Source organism: Anomaloglossus baeobatrachus, chromosome 12 (genome assembly GCF_048569485.1).
Source record: "Anomaloglossus baeobatrachus isolate aAnoBae1 chromosome 12, aAnoBae1.hap1, whole genome shotgun sequence".
In the NCBI taxonomy this organism is placed as follows: domain Eukaryota; kingdom Metazoa; phylum Chordata; class Amphibia; order Anura; family Aromobatidae; genus Anomaloglossus; species Anomaloglossus baeobatrachus.
This window is the reverse complement of record NC_134364.1, coordinates 60,082,968-60,104,437: the sequence shown is the minus strand read 5'-3', so window position 1 is coordinate 60,104,437 and position 21,470 is coordinate 60,082,968. Positions and strand designations below refer to the sequence as shown.

Here is a 21,470-nt window from a genome sequence, read left to right as displayed (position 1 = left end):
TGAGGTTCCTCGTTCCTGCGGTGTCACACATAGCGATGTGTGCTGCTGCAGGAACAACGAACTACATCATACACGCAGCAGCAACGATAATTGGGAATAGGGGGGCATGTCACCGATTAGTGATTTTGAACGTTTTTGCGACGATTCAAAATCGTTCATAGGTGTCACACGCAACGACATCCCTAAAGTGGCCGGATGTGCGTCACAAATTCTGTGACCCCAACGAGATCGCTTGAGCGATGTCGTAGCGTGTAAAGCGGCCTTAAGGCTATGTGCGTACACTGGATCTTTGTGGTGACCCCAAAAAACACACCCGCGGCAATAAAGCTACATCTGAAGCTCACAGTGAGCGCCATAGAACATGACTGCCCGCTGTGAGCTCCACACAGCGACTGAAGTGAGCCGCGCAATCAGCGGTGACGTCACTCAGGTGATTTGTGGTTACAGGTGGAGGATTCCAGCTGTGGCCGTGGCTAACCTGAGTGACATCACTGCTAATCGTACGGCTCACTTCAGTCGCTGTGTGGAGCTCACAGCGGGCAGTTATGTTCTATGGCGCTTGCTGTGAGCTTCAGATGTAGCAGTGGTGGCAATGTCGTGGGACCTCGTGTGGATTACGTCAGACCTGCAGGGGTGTTTTTGGGGTTAATAAAGGGGTGAAAAGTTGTTTTTTGTCTTTTATTTCAAATAAAGCATTGTTTCGTTGTTTATTTACTTTTAGTTACAGATTAGTGATAGGGGGTGTCTCATAGACGCCTGCCATTACTAATCCAGGACTTAGTGGCTGCTGTGGGCTGCCATTAACTCCCCGATTGCCACCGCACCAGGGCAATTGGGAAGAGCCAGGTAAAGTGCCGGAACTGTTGCATCTAATGGATGCGGCAATTCCAGGCAGCTGCTGGCTGATATTTCTAGGCTGGGGGGCGCCCGATAACCATGGATATCCCCAGCCTAAGAATATCAGCCCCCAGCTGTCGGGCTGTATCTGTGCTGGTATCATAATATCAGAGGATCCTATAACAATTTTTTTTCATTTATTTATTGTACTGTATGTTACAGACCCGCCCACTAGCATCTGTGATTGGAAGCCTCAGACACGCTGTCACTCTGCATAGTGATTTGTCTAACTGCAACCAATCACAGATGCTGGTGGGCGGGGGAAGCAGTGAATATGTATGAGCCTAATGAGTGGCCCGGGAAGAAGAATAAGAGGTCGCAGGAGCAGTGTGACTGCTGCCCCGGTGACTCGATAATTCTGCCGGATTCTGGTTCCCATAGATTTTATATGGGGAGCAGTATCTAACCAAACACCAGCAATCAATTCCCCCCAACCCCAAGTCAGTGGGGGATTGATCTGCCAGTCCTCCAATATACAGTGACAAAATGCAAAAAGAATTGACATGCTGCATCTTCAAAAAACGCAGCCAAAAAAACCTGCAACTTATGCATAGCAAAAATAAAATCTCATAGACTTTCCTGTGGAAGGAAATCCATGCGAAAAACAAGGCAAAAAAAACGCAGCGTGCGCACATAGCCTAATACATAGCCTCCAATGCCAATTTACAAACTGTGTTTTATTGCGCTGTAAAGCTGGAAATCTGCACATACATTTTCCAATGCATGTACACTGTGTGCAGAATTATTAGGCAAATGAGTATTTTGATCACATGATACTTTTTATACATTTTGTCCTACTCCAAGCTGTATAGGCTTGAGAGCCAACTACTAATTAAGTAAATCAGGTGATGTGCATCTCTGTAATGAGGAGGGGTCCGGTGTAATGACATCAACACCCTATATAAGGTGTGCTTAATTAGGGAACTTCCTTTCCTTTGGCAAAATGGGTCAGAAGAGAGATTTGACGGTCTCTGAAAAGTCCAAAATTGTGAGGTGTCTTGCAGAGGGATGCAACAGTCTTGAAATTGCCAAACTTTTGAAGCATGATCATCGAACAATCAAGCGTTTCATGGCAAATCGCCAACAGGGTCGCAAGAAGGGTGTTGGGCAAAAAAGGTGCAAAATAAATGCCCATGAATTGAGGAAAATCAAGCGTGAAGCTGCCAAGATGCCATTTGCCACCAGTTTGGCCATATTTCAGAGCTGTAACGTTACTGGAGTATCAAAAAGCACAAGGTGTGCCATACTCAGGGACATGGTCTCTTTTGGGGATAAGCGGACCTACAGAGCTCTGGCCACTGTGGCAGAACCCCGACTTGCCAGAAATTAAAAAATTAGTAGGGTTCAGAGGATGGGAGGATAAAGGGATCCATTTAGTGTCACAAGTACTACAAAATAATACTCTTAAAAGCTTTGAACAATTGAGAACGGAGTTTCACCTTCCGCATGTCTTCTTTTATCAGTATTTGCAGCTGAGACACGCACTGGAAAGACAGGGGAGGACAAACCCGGTCACAGTGACACATAATCAAACATTACATAGGCTGCTTACATCTGAGTCCTCTAAGGGTCTTATTTCGGAACTATATAAAAAATTACTACCTGCCCATCTGGAAACACATCCATTGCTTGTTAAAAGCAAATGGGAACGAGACGTCGGTCCCCTGACGGAAGGCCAGTGGTCTGATATATTGGAACAAGTTCCTAAACTGGCGGTATCGGAGTGCCAAAAGCTGTCTCAAATATATCTCATCCACAGGGTATATAAAACTCCCAGTCTACTATTTAAGATGGGACTCAGACCAAACACACAGTGTGTTAGGTGTGGACAGGATGATGCCCATTTGATGCATGTTATGTGGGAGTGTGGACACATTGGTGATTTCTGGAACCAAACCCTGGGACTTATAGGTCAAATATATCATATCACAATACAACCGTCGCCCCGCCTGTGCCTGTTGAGCCTATGGGAAGGAGAAGTGGATCCGGATTCTCCAACAGCCCTGGGAATAGCACGTATCTTGTACCAAGCAAGAAAGCTACTTGCATATCACTGGTTAGACCCTCTACCACCAACATTACCAGAGCTCAAAAACAAATTAAATAACGTCATAAGATTGGAAAGGGGAGTTTATTTAAAAAGAAAAACATTGAAAAAGTTTTACAACATTTGGCGGCCATGGATGGAGTTGCCGGGCCTACCCTCTAGTGCACTGGTTCGGGATGCAATGCTGGACCGGTTACTGTTGTGCCTGCAGTGATGGCATGTGTGAGGAAGGGAATTAAAACTAGTTTTTTCTGTGGCGAAATGGACTTTGAATGAAGAGGTGAGAGAGGACTGGAACGGTTTCATGGATGACTGCACAGAGAGGGAGGGGCGGGAGAGTATAGCAATATGATGTGGAGCGACACGGCTGATGGAGGAGGTGTTCCTGTTAGTCTGAGGCATTATTGCATAATTTAAGTTTTGTTTATTTGTAGAGCCACGAGGTTTGTAGGCTCAAGTTATATAATATAATTATGATTTGAGAACTCTATTATTATATTTACATATATGCAGAGAAAGAACCTGATTTATAAATCATATGTGTTTATCTGTTTATTGTTATCAGTTATATGAAAAGTGAAATACTCTCTGTATTGATCCCTAATGATTTAATAAAAAAAGATCTGATTTAAAAAAAAAAAAAAAAAATTGTGTAGGCATAGTATTTATTCCCGGTCTCTCCATCTATTGCACATGATGTACATATATATTAGTTTTGCCTGTCTGGATCTCCACATAGGCACAGATAGTATTGCTTCCCCATCTCTCCATATATTATACATGATGCACACACAGATAGTACTGACTGCCAGTTTCTTCTTACACTGTAAATGATGTAGAGTTACTAATGAAAACCTTTTTACTTACCCAAGATTTTTCTACCTGATGCACCCACAAGGTACCGAGCTCCAATAACTCCTACAATATACAGTATTGCCAGGGCTGTCTGAAGCACAGTAAGCTGCTGTACGACATCAGTCTGCATTACTGTTACCTCGTGGGTGGATCAATTTGATTCTTGTGGGAGGAGCTGTTTTCTGATTGGTGGAAATCAATGACAGTTTTTTACATTAAAGTCAGCCTGACTAAAGGCCCCATTACACGCAACAACATCGCTAACGAGATATCGCTGGGGTCACGGTATTCGTGACGCATATCCGGCCTCGGCGACGTCGTTGCGTGTGACACGAGTGACTGCTAACGATCCCAAATACTCAGAAAATCGTTGATTGTTGACACGTCGTTCATTTTCCAAATATCGTTGCTCGTTTTGGACGCAGGTTGTTTGTCGTTCCTGAGGCAGCACACATCGCTACGTGTGACCCCCGGGAATGACGAACAACAGTGTACCTGCGTCCTCCGGCAACGAGGTGGGAGAGTCGTTAATGTGGCTACTCTCCGCCCCTCCGCTTATATTAGCGGGCCGCTGTGTGACGTCGCTGTGAAACCGCACAAACCTCCCCCTTAAAAAGAGTTTGTTTACCGGCCACAGCGACGTCATTGGGAAGGTAAGTATATGTTACGCGTCCTAGCGATATTGTTCGCCACGAGCAGCGATTTGCCCGTGACGCACAAACGACGGGGGCGGGTGCCATCTCTAGCGATGTCGCTGCTTGTAAAGCAGCCTTAATAGCTCATGATTGGTCCTAATTAGTTCTTCTGGGAAGAGCTGTTATCTGATTGGTGGAAGTCCAAATCCGTCGTATGACATCACGGTGAGGAAGACCTTGCCACAAAAAAATGAACCTTCTTAATCTAAAATGAAATTTAAAGTGAAGTTCGTGAAATCAATGGTAATTACTGGAGTTATTTATTTTTATTTTTTCCCTAAATTACCAGATATTCAGTACACTGTATTTTAGCCACCGTTTTGTGCTGTGTGTAGATAAATATATTTAAAGGTACATGTCCTTTCATACAAAACCTGAAGAATGGCATGTCCTTGTCCCCTACAAGTAGTGGCTGGAGCACATGCCAGTCTAATATGTCCGAGAATTATCCAGATTCACATGCTTTTGCTATTTTTTCCTTTTATCATGGAGCAGTTCCTCTTCATCAGGCTTCTGTCAGCATGATAAGTGCTGGGAGTTCCCTCCCTCTCACTTCTCAGGATGCTATCTGTCTTAGGCTACTTTCACACATCCGGTTTGAGCACTGCGGCTCAATCCGGCTGCGAAACCTATGCAACGGATGCGGCGAAAACACCGCATCCTTTGCATAAGTTTTTACATGCGGCCCGTCCGTTTTTTTCCGGTTGCGGCATGCTACTGAGCATGCGCAGTGGAAGAAACCGCATGCGGCGGCCGGATGCGGATTTTTACGCATCGCGCCGCATCCGGCGTCTGTAGGCATGCATTGAAAAATGCGCCGCAGCGGCTAGATGCGGTGCAATGCGTTTTTTTTGCCGGAGCAAAAAACGTTCCAGGCAACGTTCCATCCGGCCGCGGCATCAGCTAAATCTGCCGCATGCGGCAAAAACTGGACCGAGCGCAAGCCCATGCGGCACAATACAGCACTAATGTAAGTCTATGCAAAAAACCCCGCAACCGGCGGCAAAAAAAAACGGTTGCGGTTTTTCTGCAGAGCGCCGTATTGTGCCGCAGAGCAAAAAACCGGATGTGTGAAAGTAGCCTAACATGTTCCAAACTGAATCCTCTTTTCTCTGTACACAGGTTGACAGACGACGACGACGAGGAGGAGGAGTAGGAGCAGAAAGTCAGACCTGCCGCCACTTCCTATAATCCCGCCTATGAGGACACCTAGTTTCCGGCATTCTGGAGTGATCTTTCAAGGTAAGGTGACATCATTGTTAAATTGATTTGCCTTTTGTTTATTCATTACAGATCTAAGTTTTGATTCCTCATTGCCTTTTAATTTATTTTTTTTACCCCTGGAGTAAAAATCATTCAAATAGAGCTATTTTTTTATTTATTTATTTACTTATTTATTTTTTTTAAGTTAACCCCTTCAACCCTGAGCAATTTTCCGTTTTGTTTTTTTTTTGTTTGTTTGTTGTTGCTCCCCCTTCTTCCGAGAACCGTAACTATTTTATTTTTCCGTCAATCTTGCCACATAAGGTCTCGTTTTATGCAGGACGAGTTGTACTTTTAAATAAGTCCATGAATTTTACCATATAGTGTTCTGGAAAACGGCAAAAAAAATTCCAAGTGCGTTAAAATGGCAAAAAAGGTGCAATTGAACGATTGTTTTGGGATATTTTATTCACAGTGTTCACTATATGGTAAAACTGATGTGTGGGTGTGATGCCTGACGTCAGTGCGAGTTTGGTGACACCGAACTTGTATAGGTTTACTTATATCTAAGTGGATTCAAATAAAAAATGAGACGTTTGTCCAAAAAAGTGGTGCACATTTTGCATCATTTTTCGTGACCCGTAGCGTTTTTATTTTTCAGGATCAGTAATTGCTTATTTTTTGCGTCTCAGGCTGACGTTTCAACAGTACCGTTTTTGGCAGATGCTCCATTTTGATCGCCTGTTATTGTATTTTGCGCAAACTTTGCGATGACCAAAAAACATAGTTTTGGCATTTAAAATGTTTTTACCGCTACGCCGTTTACTGATCAGATTAATTGATTTTATATTTCCATAGATCGGACACTACTGAAAGCAGCAATACCAAATGTGTATATTTTATTTTTTTAACCCTTTAATTCTCAATGGGGTGAATGGGGATGATTTGAACTTTAAGGGTTTTATTTTTTTTTTTTTACATTTTTTAAAATTATTTAGTTTACTAGTCCGCCTAGAGGACTATAAGGGTCAGCAGTCTGATTGCTGATTCATTTCTGATGATCAGTGCTGCACAACGCTAATCAGCAGAAATGCTCATTTTCTGTTACAGCCGGCGCTCTGTTGGCTGTAACAGGAACTACATCATGATAGCACATGAACCATCACATGACCCTGTGCTATGACAGCCATCGGATCACCGTGATTACATCATGGGGCCTCTGATGGCGGCGGAAAGGTGTGTACCCCACTGCGGCGCTTTAAATTGCACCACCAAATTTTGACAGCGCGATTTTTAGGGGTTAACAGGCACAGGTGGATCGCGGATCCATCTGTGCCTGCGAGGCACACATGTCTGCTTTACAAATCAGCAGACATGTGCGGGGATCACCAACAGCTCACCGTAGCAGCTAGTGGTGATTGCGTCTTCATTTTTTAGGACGTACCCTTACGTTCTAGGCCATGAACGGGGTTGATTGTACTTGGTTTCATACACTTTTTTGCGGGTTTGATTATCTAGATGTTTCAAAATAATTAATATTTTAAGACGTTTTGAAAAAAAAATATAAAAATAGGGTACCTATATAACTTTAGAGCAAATTGAATCAAACATTGAGCCATTTTGATTAACTTTGGTCCAATAAAAACAAGACAAAAAAAATAAAACAAAAAATATATATATTTATTGGTCCAAATTAGGGTTACCAAACATGGTGTAAAGTGAAACCGACTCAGTTGCCCTTAGCATCCAATCAGATTCCGCCTTTCATTTTCCAAAGAGTCTGTGAAGAATGAAAAGTGGAATCTGATTGGTTGCTAAGGGCAACTGAGCCAGTTTCACTTTACACCATGTTTGATAACTCTACTACACATACTGTCCACCTACTTTTGGTCCTCCATGAGTAATATATGTATATTCATTTATATATAGAGCATGTATGTATCGACACATACAGTATATTTATATATATATATATATATATATATATATATATATATATATATATATATATGATATGCTAACTCCGTTGTTTTCCACCAGGTGGCGCTATAGGCAGTTTCATTGCGTAGCGCATGGCTACTTTACTATACCTAGACACCACTTATGTGCCTATAGCTGCTGTCATTCTCAAGTTAATGGCGGTGGACAGGACAGGGGTGGACACACTGCGTGTGTGTATATATGGATATAGATATATCAATATACACACACACACACACACACACACACACACACAAATAAATATCATCACTAGAGCAACTGTTAAGAGGAGGCTTTGTGCAGCAGGCCTTCATGGTAAAATAGCTGCTAGGAAACCACTGCTAAGGACAGGCAACAAGCAGAAGAGACTTGTTTGGGCTAAAGAACACAAGGAATGGACATTAGACCAGTGGAAATCTGTGCTTTGGTCGGAGGAATCCAAATTTGAGATCTTTGGATCCAACCGCCGTGTCTTAGTAGAAAAGGTGAATGGATGGACTCTACATGGCTGGTTCCCACCGTGAAGCATGGAGGAGGAGGTGTGATGGTGTGGGGGTGCTTTGCTGGTGACACTGTTGGGGATTTATTCAAAATTGAAGGCATACTGAACCAGGATGGCTACCACAGCATCTTGCAGCGGCGTGCTATTCCATCCGGTTTGCGTTTAGTTGGACCATCTTTTATTTTTCAACAGGACAATGACCCCAAACACACCTCCAGGCTGTGTAAGGGCTATTTGACTAAGAAGGAGAGTGATGGGGTGCTACGCCAGATAACCTGGTCTCCACAGTCACCAGACCTGAACCCAATCGCGATGGTTTGGGTGAGCTGGACCACAGAGTGAAGGCAAAAGGGCCAACAAGTGCTAAGCATCTCCTTCAAGACTGTTGGAAGACCATTTCCGGTGACTACCTCTTGAAGCTCATCAAGAAAATGCCAAGAGTGTGCAAAGTAGTAATCAAAGCAAAAGGTGGCTACTTTGAAGAACCTAGAAGTATTTCATTCCACATGTGTTAATTCATAGTTTTGATGCCTTCAATGTGAATCTACAATTTTCAGAGTCCTAAAAATAAAGAAAACTCTTTGAATGAGAAGGTGTGTCCAAACTATTGGTCTGTACTGTGTATATATATATATATACATATATATATATATATATATATATAATAATGCATGTATGTGTGTGTGTGTGTGTGTGTGTGTAAAATTTGCAATTTTGTATGACATGCATCATATACCTTTTGGATGATACATAATTTTCCGCTTTTCTTCTTTCAAAAAATGGAATTTTTGGGTGACGTCTTCTTGTGTGAGCAATAATTAGGAGGGTTATGCACTGATTATATCAATTTACAAGGGAAATCTATCAAGACTTTTCCTGCTGTGATGTCGGAGGTGAAGCCCCGTGATGATGATGATGATGGTATAACTGTTATTACTGTAGGTTACTAACTACCGGGGTCTCATTTCCCTGATATCGGCGGAGGAGCGATCCTCCTAACATCTGGATGATTAATAATATATATCGATATGTAATGCGCTGCAGCCACCGCTAAGTAATCTTTGGCTCATTTTTCAAGCAAAGCAACATCTGCAGCGCAGATAATATTATGTCTCCTCGGTCATCGACCGCTGCGACACAATTTACTTCAGCTGGAATCGCAGCAGCGTCTCAGCAGTTTTATAATTAACATGTTTTTTTTCATACACTGGATGTAGATTACAGGGTTCAGTAAACAGATAATGACGGCATTTGTTAATATTAGACTAAAGAGATCGTCTTGGTCTGGAAACATCATGAAAATCTGCTTTTATGAAAGATTCCTCAATTAGGAGATAATCTAAAGATAGTGTGGTTTTGGTGTTTTGTTTTGTTTCTCTTCCTGAAACAGCGCCACCCTTGCCCACAGGCTGTGTGTGGTATTGCAGCATGCAGTTATATGCAGTTGGACTGCAGTACCTCATACCGCCAGAAAACAGGAGTGGCACTGTTTCCAGAAACAAAGTTGCAATTAGAGGTGAGCGATCCTGATTGGAAAATCACAAAATCATACGATGCTTGTCGGGATCGGAAAAACTAAACATTTGACCGAAATGTCGGAAATGTTCGTTTTGGATCAGTACATGTTCACTTTACAGAAACCATCCTCTCCCGGCCCCATCACTGGCCCGTCAAATATTGGCATGTCTGTGATTGGCCGGGGAAATCATTCTTAAAGGAACCAAAATAGTTAGAGCTGCACAGTTTGTCCTGCTTTATCACTACTTCCGGGGCTGCTAATTATCTCTCATACATATTCACTGCTTTCCCCGCCCACCAGCATCTGATTGGCTGCCGTCAGACCACACCCCCACTCTGACAGTGTTATACTGGTGTAAAATAAATAAATTATTGCCATGTGGTCCTCCTATATATTGATACCAGCACAGATAAAGCATTCCACTACAGGCTGCAGCCCCCAGCCGTGCGCTTATCTTGGCTGTGTATCAAAATAAGAGGGACCCCATGCGGCTTTTATTTTGTTTTAAGTATTAACATAATGTTAAAAAAACTGGCGTACAGTAACCCCAACTTTGACCAGCTAAGATAAAGAAGCCCAGCACCTGGTGGCTGCTATTATCAACCTGGGGAGAACAACGCTTATTGCCCCCCCCAGCTTAAAAATAGCAGACTGCTGCCGCCCAGGATTGTCACATCCGCTAGATGGAACAATCCCAGAATTTTACCCGGCTCTTCTCGATTGCCCTGGTGCTGTGGCAATCGGGGTAATACGGGGTTAATAACAGCTCACAGCTGCCACTAAGCCATAGATTAGTAATGGGATACATCTCCTCCCCCCCATTACTAATATGGCAGTGAAAAAAAATAAAGGATTTTTTCGATGCTTGTGTTTATTTGAAATAAAATACAAAAAACCCTCTTTCACCAATTTATGAACCCCAAAAACACACAAGTCCGACAGTCCGCACAGGGTCGCACATCAATTTTGTCTCTTCTACATCTAAAGACACTGCTCGCGGCCATAGAACATGACTGCTCGCTGTAACTTCAGGCAGAGACTGAGCCACACGATGAGCGGTTACATTCCTCAGGTGATTTGTGGTCACAGCTGGAGGTTCCCACGGTCCTCCATCTGTGACCGCAAGTCACCTGATGTCAGGGGACGTCAGACGGGCATCTCTTGACAGAAAACCGCGTGTTTTTTGCCAAGAGATGCAGATTTGGTGCTGAAATCTTTACACCATATTTCTGCTGCACCCAATCTACCCTTGCAGGGGCGGGATTTTACTTATTGCGATCACATTGGCCCTGAAAGGTCCTTTTGGCCAATACGAGTAGACCAATGCTATAAAAGATTGGTGACAGTTTAGTTCCCTCCTTTTGAGACCCAAGAACTTCCATTTACGCCAACAAGTAGTTGGGAAGGTGTATTGAACAGGACTACGTGGACCGCCTTGTGCTTAGCTTGCACACCTGTTTTCCGCAGAGCACTAGTGCTTGGTTTGGACAGTCATTTTGTGCCAACCCTCATTTTAAGGCCAACGTTACACCACACGTTCCTGTTCCACCACAATTTTCTGAATCGAGTGCAGACCTCTTGGCCCGAACGAACTCCACTAATTGATTGTACACGAACCTTGAGACCTTGAGATGCGGATTTGTGAATCCCGCCTTTGTCCTACAGTCTTGGTACTAACCGCTATGAAAGGAGAGCTTGGCTTTGCCTGGGGATTGCCGTGGAATAGATTGTCTTCCTTTTTTGAAAGTTCCATTATTACGGCACATTGAAGCAATGTCACGTTCTCCCGAATAAGACAAACTTTGTAAACTATGGCGTCTTCCAGATATAATTAAAAGTTGGTGTATTTCTCAATGTCGGCGGTGATAAGGAGACGTTCTTGGGTCGCCAGCTTTTTTTTTTTCTTCCTTAGACCCAATTATCAATTAAAGAACACAAAGATGTAATTATTCTGTGTATCCTTTATAGTCTGGTGGGAGTAGCGGATATCACTTTCCCAGCGCTATCATAATTCAGCTATCAAGGACGTGTCACTGATTTATTGTCACGCGGTAATGAGACTGTCCAGTGTTTGGCTTTACCATAAATAAACAGGTACAAAGTGCTGAGTTTCCTGAAATTCTGCCTGATTACATAGAAGACATTATTATTACACTAAAATGAAATAGCGTTTGTAATCATTGAATTTATGTCCTTTACTACCTGGAATCTCATTATATTCTTAAAGCAAGTGATGCAAAACTCTTCCCTCCGCTAAGTTGCTCTAGTCATTAACATCGCCGGCCCGTTATTGACGAGTTCTGACAAACAAACTCATAAATTCTACCATAGGGTTGTGACGGTGATTCGGTAATAATCGCATCATGATGGGGTCAGGTAGCGGTATATATCTCTCTCAGGATGCTTTGGCAAATAACAGAAATTTCGTACAAACACTTTTAGTTATCTGTTCTTGGATTGCTAGCTCTATGGGGTAGAGCCCTAAAGGTTGCATATACTTTATGTAAAACTATAGGTAACGATGTTACATAGGTTGAAACAAGACCTAGGGCCATCTAGTTCAATCGTCTTCCACCAATTACCCTATTTTTCGTTTTATAAGACGAACTGGATGATAAGACTCACCCCGAATTTAGAGGAAGAAAATAGGGGAAAAAAATTGTTAATGTTAAAATGGGGGTTCGTCTTATAATCCTAGTTTGTCTGATAATAGCTCACTAGGAGGGAGCGTCGGCAGTAGAGCAGCTCAGGAGGTTACAGGAGGCAGGGTAAGTGATGTTGTGGGCTCAGAGGATGCGGTGTCGCAGCTCAGGAGGGTCAGCAATGTTGCGGGCTCGGAAGAGGGTGTGTCTCAGCTCACGAAGATCAATGGTAGTGCGAGCTTGGGGGTATAGCAGCGGCGGGCAGCATTGATCTGCCAGCACGCTGTGAGCTCCAATGATCTGCTGGCACTTGATGCTATGGACTTTAACAAAATGGCCACAGAGGCAGCGCATGCACAGATTGGCCTCCACAACCATTGTCTTTAAGTCCTTCGCATCAAACATCGGCAGTTCAGTGGAGCCAGGAGATCAATGCGGCCCTCTGCCTTGATAGCCCTGGGCCCGCAGTTATCGCCGACCCGACCCCCTGTCCTGTGACCCTCCTGAGCTGCTCCACTGCAGTGACACTCCCCCCTCCTCCGAGCCCTCACTTTCACCGACCCTGCACCACCACTGCCGCCCCGGTAAGCCATATCCTGATTATAAGGCTATGTGCGCACGTTGCATACTAGCCCTGCAGAAATTTCTGCAGCGATCTGAAGAGCACACGTGCGCTTCAAATCGCTGCAGAAAATGTCCGTAGAGAAAAAAAAAAGGCGATTCCATGCGCTCTGCCTGCAGCTCCTGCCATAGATAGAGCAGGAGCTGCCGGCAAAGCGCACGGAAGAAGTGACATGTCACTTCTTAAAACGCAGCGCTTCGGGCAGCAGCCGAAGCGCTGCGCTCTAAGACGCCACGTGCGCACGGCCCCTGCACAATCTCCATAGACTGTACAGAGGACGCAGGACGCATGCAGTTACGCTGCGCTACAAAGCGCAGCGTAACTGCATGAATTACGCACACGTGCGCACATAGCCTAAGACGCACCCCCATTTTTCCCCACAGTTTTGGGGGAAAGAAAGTGCGTCTTATATTCCGGAAAGGACGGTATACATTTCGTCACTAAATCATTTATAACTTACAATGTTGTGTACTGAGGAAATCATCCAGGCCTTTTTTAAAAGCTGTTATAGTATCTGCCATCACTACCTCTTGTGGTCGGCATTCCACAGTCTGACTGCTCTAACTGTAAAGAACCCTTTCCTATTTAGCTGCTGGAATGACCTATCTTCCACTCGCAGTGAGTGCCCCCTGGTCCTTAGTATTGTCTTTGGAAGGAATAAGTTATGTGCCATTCCTTTTTGTATTAACTAAATAAATTAGATCTCCCTGAGACGTCTTTTTCTAATCTAAACAAATGTAACTTTTCCAACCTCTCATCATATGGGCAGCCTCCATTCCTTGTAATAATCTACTGTAGTTGCCGCCTTTGAACTGACTCTAACTTCTGAATGTCCTTTTTAAAATGTGGGGCCCAAAACTGGATCCCATATTCCAGATGTGGCCTTACAAGTGATTTATAGAGGGGTAACAATACGTTGGGATCACGGGATCTAATATCTCTTTTTAAACACCCTAAAATCTTGAAATCTTGTTTTCTTTAGCAGCTGCTGCCTGACATTGAGTGCTGCTGCTCAGCTTATTTGTAATGAGAATCCCCAAGTCCTTCTCCTGTTTTGTAGTCCCGAGTTTACTTCCAATTTAATGTATACGCAGCTATAGGATTACTCCGTCCTAGGTGCATTACTCTAACATCAACATTAAATATAGTGTCTGCCCATTCTGACATCTTATCCAGATCTTTTTGTAATATTGTACTATCAAGGTCTGTTTTTAATATCCTACTTAGTTTGGTGTCGTCAACAAAGACTAATTTTATGTGGCACAACAAAATTTCAAATTGGACTAGTCATTTTCCATAAATATGCAATTTTTTTGTTTCCATTGTATAATTGCCGCTGTTTTCCTGAATCTAGCGCTGTTTTTCTTTTGTTTCTGCACCTCTCCGTTCCTGAGATATGGCCCCCTCTTCCCTATATATGTGTAGAGTTTTTTCCAACCAAAGTGGGCATGGTCCTTGTGATGACGCCCACAGATAGAGGACCACACCCACTTGGCTAACAAGACCACTTTTTTTTATACAGGGAAGATGGGGCTATATCTCAGGAATGGAAAGGTGCAGGAAGAAAGAAAATCAGTGTCTTATTCGGGAGAACAAGAAATCGCATATTTTACTTCAAATGTCAGGTTAATCCAGAAGAAGGAAAACAAAACCATGAAGCAGAAACTGATTGCCCCATATTAGTAGAAAAATTCCTTTTGTGGGAAAAGATACATCATAACTTGGAGTCCAATGAGTGCGCCTACTCAGTGATTGACTACTTTGACTGTATGATAGTGCCTACAGAATTAACTGTCACTATGGCCATGTAGTAGTTTGTAAGGAATCATGATGTGGGTGTCACAATGGGATGTCACACTTTGGGATAGCGGAGAACTGAGGCTCAGAGTGCTGTCCCTCCAAGCTAGAGGGCACTATGCTATCGCAATTCTCAGGGATACTCCTGATGGTAGAGATGCCAGAGTCTCCTTCCTGGCCCTGCTCCTGACCAGTCCTGATCTAATTCCACCTCTCCCAGGGAATGATGGGACTGGAGTGTGTTGAAACCACAGATAAAGACAGACAAGGGAAAAACCAAAACTCTGCCACACAGTACACACACACTGAATAAGATAATATGCAATTCAGGAGCAAACCAAGAGCTGGAGGGAAGTACAAAACAGGGGTTAACTCCGCAACCACACCAAGCAATAAGCACAACTTTCACCAGAGTGAGTCTGGGATACCACACCTCACAGATACAGATTAAACTATAGCTATCATAGGTAGAAGGATTCCAACAGTATAAATAGTTGAGGAGCAGATGTGATAGGTCTCCCCACAACATGTGATTAAAAGAGCATGCAGAACAGCAGAGATTAACTTTTGCTAGCCTGCTTATGATTGAGCACACAGCAGGTTGATGCCAGAGTCTGCCTGTGTTGATCCCAGACATCAGAGAAACCATCTGGAATCTGAAATTTGAACAGCATCTCATGCCGCCATGACAGTCGGCAAAGTTTGTGCATAACTCCATGTGACAGTGGGTTGATGGAATGTTGTCCATTTTTTGCTATGACAATGAAGAAAAAACTGTATTGTTCAATGCCAATAAGTTGCTGTAAAGGCCCTCTCTGCCATCATTTTTTATAATTTTTCATTTGGTTTATTATCGATTTTATAATTAACTTCTAATTGGAGGAATTTTGAGTTTTTCAAATACAAATACGCCATAATTTATTATATATATATATATATATATATATATATATATATATATATATATATATATATATATATATATATATATATATATATATATATAAAATATATAATATAGTACAGACCTAGCAGCTATTTTACCATGAAGCCATGCTGCACAAAGTCTCCTCTTAACAGTTGTTCTAGAGATGTGTCTGCTGCTAGAACTCTGTGTGGCATTGACCTGGTCTCTAATCTGAGCTGCTGTTAACTTGCGATTTCTGAGGCTGGTGACTCGGATAAACGTATCCTCCGCAGCAGCAGCAGAGGTGACTCTTGGTCTTTCTTTCCTGGGGTGGTACTTATGTGAGCCAGTTTCTTTGTAGCGTTTGATGGTTTTTGCCACTGCACTTGGGGACACTTTCAAAGTTTTCCCAATTTTTCGCACTGACTGGCCTTCATTTCTTAAAGTAATGATGGCCACTCGTTTTTCTTTACTTAGCTGCTTTTTTCTTGCCATAATACAAATTCTAACAGTCTATTCAGTAGGACTATCAGCTGTGTATCCAGCAGACTTCTGCACAACACAACTGATGGTCCCAACCCCATTTATAAGGCAAGAAATCCCACTTATTATACCTGACAGGGCACACCTGTGAAGTGAGAACCATTTCCGGTGACTATTTCTTGAAGCTCATCAAGAGAATGCCAAGAGTGTGCAAAGCAGTAATCAAAGCAAAAGGTGGCTACTTTGAACAACCTAGGATATAAGACATATTTTCAGTTGTTTCACACTTTTTTGTTAAGTATTTCATTCCTCACGTGTTAATTCATAGTTTTGATGCCTTCAATGTGAATTTACAATTTTCAGAGTCATGAAAATAAAGAAAACTCTTTGAATGAGAAGGTGTGTCCAAACGTTTGGTCAATACTGTGTGTATATATATAGATATATATATATATATAGATAGATAGATAGATGTGTGTATATATATATATATATCTATATATCTATATATCTATATATATATATATATATATATATATATATATATATATATATATATATAGATATAGATATATATATATATATATATATATATATATATATAGATATATATATAAAAAAAGATATAATTTAGTTATTACGGTGGTGGATTAATGCTATCCCAGCCGGACCTCTGAGTGCTGCAAGTAAAACCTCATCACCCCTCCAGGAAATCCAGATACATGTGCCAGCTCCGCCATCAATGACATCCAATCTAATGCTGTCATTTTTCCCCTTTAGGCTACTTTCACACATCAGTTTTCTGTATTCAGGCACATTCCTTTTTTTTGCCGTATCCAACGTTTCCGTTTTTGTTGTGCAAACCGGAGCCAACCGGACCCACCGGATCCGTTTTTTAGCGGATCCGTTTAGGACGGATCCGTTAAAAACGGATCCGGTGGGTCCGGTTTGCATCCGTTTTGCATCCGTTATGTCCGTTTTTTGACGGATCCGTTTTTTTAACACTAAACAAACAATTAACGAGTTCCGTATTCTGATTGGCTATTGGGAACATATAGTATATATACAGTATTTTGAAGCATATATGACAGAATGAAGACAGAGACAAGCAGAAACCATGGATGCTATTCTTGCAAATTACACAAAGATCGCTGCAGATTTTATATTTGAGGCAAATCGCTTGGCTATCATCGTCAGAGTAAAGGAGCGACAGCGACTGAGGCGTCAGCGACATCGACGCTTTTGGATCCATCCCCTGACTGCCCAGAGACTGACACGTGGGGTGTTTTCAACCCTATACCTGGAGCTCCGTGGAAACCATGAAAAATTCACAAGCTATGTCCGGATGGCAGTGAATAATTTTGACGTCCTCCTTGGCCTTGTTGCGGACAACATCCGTAAAACGGACACCTACAGCCGGTTCTCTATAACACCCGAGGAGCGTTTGCTGGTTACGCTTAGGTAAGTTTTTTTTTTTTAAATTGTATCCTCCTGTAAATTGACTTTTAACTGTAATGTGTTTGCTATTATTTTTTTATAATTATTGTCTTTCCTTTACAGATTCCTTGCAACTGGAGAGTCGCTTTCATCCCTCCACTACCAGTTTCGACTAGGAATTTCCACCATCTCGGGAATCATTAGAGACACTTGCCAAGCCTTGTGGGATTGCCTCCATGAGGATTTCATCCCCCAGCCCACCAGGGAAAGATGGCTTGCAATTGCTGAACAATACTATAACATTTGTCAGTTTCCAAATTGCCTTGGCTCAGTGGACGGCAAACATATCAGAATTGTGAAACCTGCTGCTTCGGGGTCAGAATACTACAATTATAAAAAGTATTTCTCAATTGTCCTAATGGCAATAACGGATGCGGACTACAAATTCATCTCAGTGGACATTGGCGCATATGGGAGATCCAATGACTCTCAGGTCTTTAAAATGTCCCCAATGGGGCGGCGAATCTATGGGAATACTTTTGATTTCCCTCCTGCAAGACCTCTTCCTGGCACATGTGAGCCCCCAATGCCCTTTGTTTTTGTGGCCGACGAAGCCTTTCAACTATCCCAACATCTATTGAAGCCATATGCAAGCCGTGGATTGACGCAAACACAAAAAATATATAATTACAGATTATCCAGAGCCAGAAGAATGGTGGAATGCTCCTTTGGGATACTAACCAGCAAATGGCGAGTCTTGTTAACAGCCATTAATTTAAACATTGAAACTGTTGATGAAATAGTGAAAGCATGTGTGGTACTGCACAATTTTGTTTTAACAAAGGAACCTTTGTCGTTGGATGACCAGAGTTTGGAATCCACCTCTTTGTCAGACTACACCAGTCCTGGATTTAGGAGTAGTGTTGCCTGTTCAACAATCCGTGACATATATGCTAACTATTTTGTGTCCCCAGAAGGTAGAGTAGATTGGCAAGATCAAATGGTGTAAGATTTTTCTTCAGTTTTATAACAAATAAAAATAATTATAAATAAATTAAATAATATCTTGTTAACCTTGTTAATTTTAATCTTTCACTCGTTTTAAAAATTTGTAATTTTTACCCCGTCAAATAACAACATGTTATGTTTTTGTATTACCTTATTATTAACTTAACTTGCTAAATAATATTCACACCAAAAAAATCAAGAACAAATAAATACTTTTCAACCAAAAACGTTTATTTTTTATTACATAGATAAATAAATTATAAATTTGTAAATCTTGGGCTTGGGGTGGAGATAGTACTGGAGGGGCTGACAGGTGGGAACACACGCACAGTTGGAGTATTGAGGGTGGAAAGTGGTGTTGGTGGTGGTGGTGGGGAAGTAACAGAAGATGAAGGTGTGGTAGAGAAACCAAGAGGGAAACCAGGAGATGGGATGGGATTTGGTAAGGATTGAGGGGTGGAGTGGAGGGATTGGGAGACAGAAGAGGTGGCGGGTGAATTAGTGGTTTGAGTTGGGGTCATGATGGTTGTGGAAGGCGAGATGTGGTAGTGGGTAGGAAGTGTAGGGGCAGATGTGGTTGGGAGCTGGTACTGGCCCGCAGGCTGGTACTGGGCCGCAGGCTGGTACTGGGCCGCAGGCTGGTACTGGGCATCAGGCTGGTACTGGGCAGCAGGCTGGTACTGGGCAGCAGGCTGGTACTGGGCAGCAGGCTGGTACTGGGCTGCAGGCTGGTACTGGGCAGCAGGCTGGTAATGGGCAGCAGGGGGAGTAGGGACAATGGCTGGAGGGGGGGCAGGTGGTCTTGTAGGGGTGGGTGGAGGTGGTTGGGAGTCAACCTGCCCCAGAGCCTTCCGTGTGGCTTGCATTACATGCATCTGATGGTCAAGAGATAGCTTTTCCATGCGCTCTAGTACGGCTTGAAAAAAACAATGATTGGGAGATTTACTTGCATCTAAATGCAGCCTGTCCAGACGCGTGCACAATTCGTGTGTATTTTTTTCCATATTTGCATTTAGGAAGCTAAAAGATGCACGATTTTGTTCTGATAATAATTGAATGGCGTTCTGGAAGGCTGCATTTAGATGCAAGAACTCTGGCGCATAGCTCTTTTCCTGACCCCTATGACGCTGACGCCCAGAACCCAAAGGTGTTCTACTGAGGGCAGCAGTGTCAGAGGGGTGGGGTAGGGGAAAAGCTATCTCATCACCAGCAGCTTCAGGTAATGAAGTCTCACGGGAAGCTCCAGCGCAGGTGGATGGGACAGATGTAGATGGAAGGGAAGGTTCAGATGGGTGGGGTCTGTGCGTGTGTTCACCAGTGGCGGACTGTTCAGGGATCGCTCCTGTCGGGTTCGATGCAGGCTCCTGAGTGCTGCAGACGGTGCTGTTAAAAAGAGGAAAAACAAAACAATAATTAATTTAATTGCTATACATTGGCCCTGACTAAAAAAAAAAAGCAAAAAAAAACAGACATAAAATATTATACTTTGTACATATTGTGTGGAATATTTACCTTCTGCACACCATAGTTGTCCGGAGGAACGACAACGCTCTAAAGTAACGGTACTTCGATCTGCGTCCTCCGGATCCACTCGGGGCCTGCATCTCTTGATTTAACTCCTTTTTGAAGCGATCCCTGATAGACCGCCACCGCTTCTGAAGTTTGTCACCTGAAAGTGGAAAGCATAAAGTGGTTATTATACAACACATTACATCAGGCAGCATAACCTACTGAACTGTGAATACTTACGCTGTTTCTTCTGGCCACGAGAATTGAGCTCCCCCCAACCTTCTACCGCTGCGTGGCATACCTCGTCCCAGAGTCGACGGGTTACGATCGAATCAGCGTGGCGGCGGTCAGCCATGTTCCACAGCGGCTCCCTCTCTCTAACTTCATCGATGAGGAGGTCGATGTTGATAAATCCGGCCTCCTCACCGTCAGAATCGGGAGCACGCTGGGATGCCTGTTCAAAGAAAGAAAAAAGAAATTAAAAAAAAAAAATAGACAAAAATTCACACTGACATGAAAAAAAAAAAACAAAAAAAAAAAAAAAAAACCTTACACTATGACCACCGCCACCTCGACGACGACCCTGGGACGGTCTTGGGGGAGCTCTATCATGAGCCCTAGAAGTTGAAGCCTTTAGTGAAGAAAACAAAAAAAAATTATTTACTTATATGTTTGGTGTGCTGTGGTAAACAATTCCTGTATGAAACTTACACTATGATCGCCCGCTCCGTGTCTTTCTCCACCCCTTCCGTCCTCTTCTGGCAGCATCTCCTGTGATGTTTCGGCCACCTGTGTAAATGTCGTTGATTTAAAAAAATGTTTTTTTTTGTATTTTTTAAAAAAAAACCAAAAAAAAAAAATACCTCAGTTTGTGAACCGAAGGGCGGGCTACCAGAAGACGACATATTTTTGATTACAGGCCACGCACAACAGGACCTCAACCTCAGGAACACTCTTGCACTGCCACGGAAGCTAAAAGGACCCAGCAACAGGATGCCCAGAAATGTACCGCAACACTGCGCCTGCAAAAAAAGAAAAAAAAATGTCTAAGTACATGTACGCAGCTCACAGCAGTGATCTGTGGACAGTACTGTGGACATTACCTCAGGAACACTCTTGCACTGCCACGGAAGCTAAAAGGACCCAGCAACAGGATGCCCAGAAATGTACCGCAACACTGCACCTGCAAAAAAAGAAAAAAAAATGTCTAAGTACATGTACGCAGCTCACAGCAGTGATCTGTGGACAGTACTGTGGACATTACCTCAGGAACACTCTTGCACTGCCACGGAAGCTAAAAGGACCCAGCAACAGGATGCCCAGAAATGTACCGCAACACTGCACCTGCAAAAAAAGAAAAAAAAATG

At 43.0% G+C, this 21,470-nt stretch overlaps 1 protein-coding gene across 1 annotated transcript; it reads right to left on the bottom strand.

Moving 5' to 3' along the window:
- Positions 1-18,804: 18,804 nt before the first annotated feature.
- On the bottom strand, positions 18,805-21,069 carry LOC142257518 (uncharacterized). Its single transcript, XM_075329661.1, has 6 exons — positions 20,967-21,069; positions 20,815-20,892; positions 20,657-20,734; positions 20,344-20,557; positions 20,107-20,263; positions 18,805-19,977 (listed from the first exon to the last, which is right to left on the bottom strand). The coding sequence occupies exons 1-6, from the start codon at positions 21,006-21,008 to the stop codon at positions 18,852-18,854; spliced, it is 1,695 nt and encodes a 564-aa protein (XP_075185776.1). The 5' UTR covers positions 21,009-21,069; the 3' UTR covers positions 18,805-18,851.
- Positions 21,070-21,470: the final 401 nt, after the last annotated feature.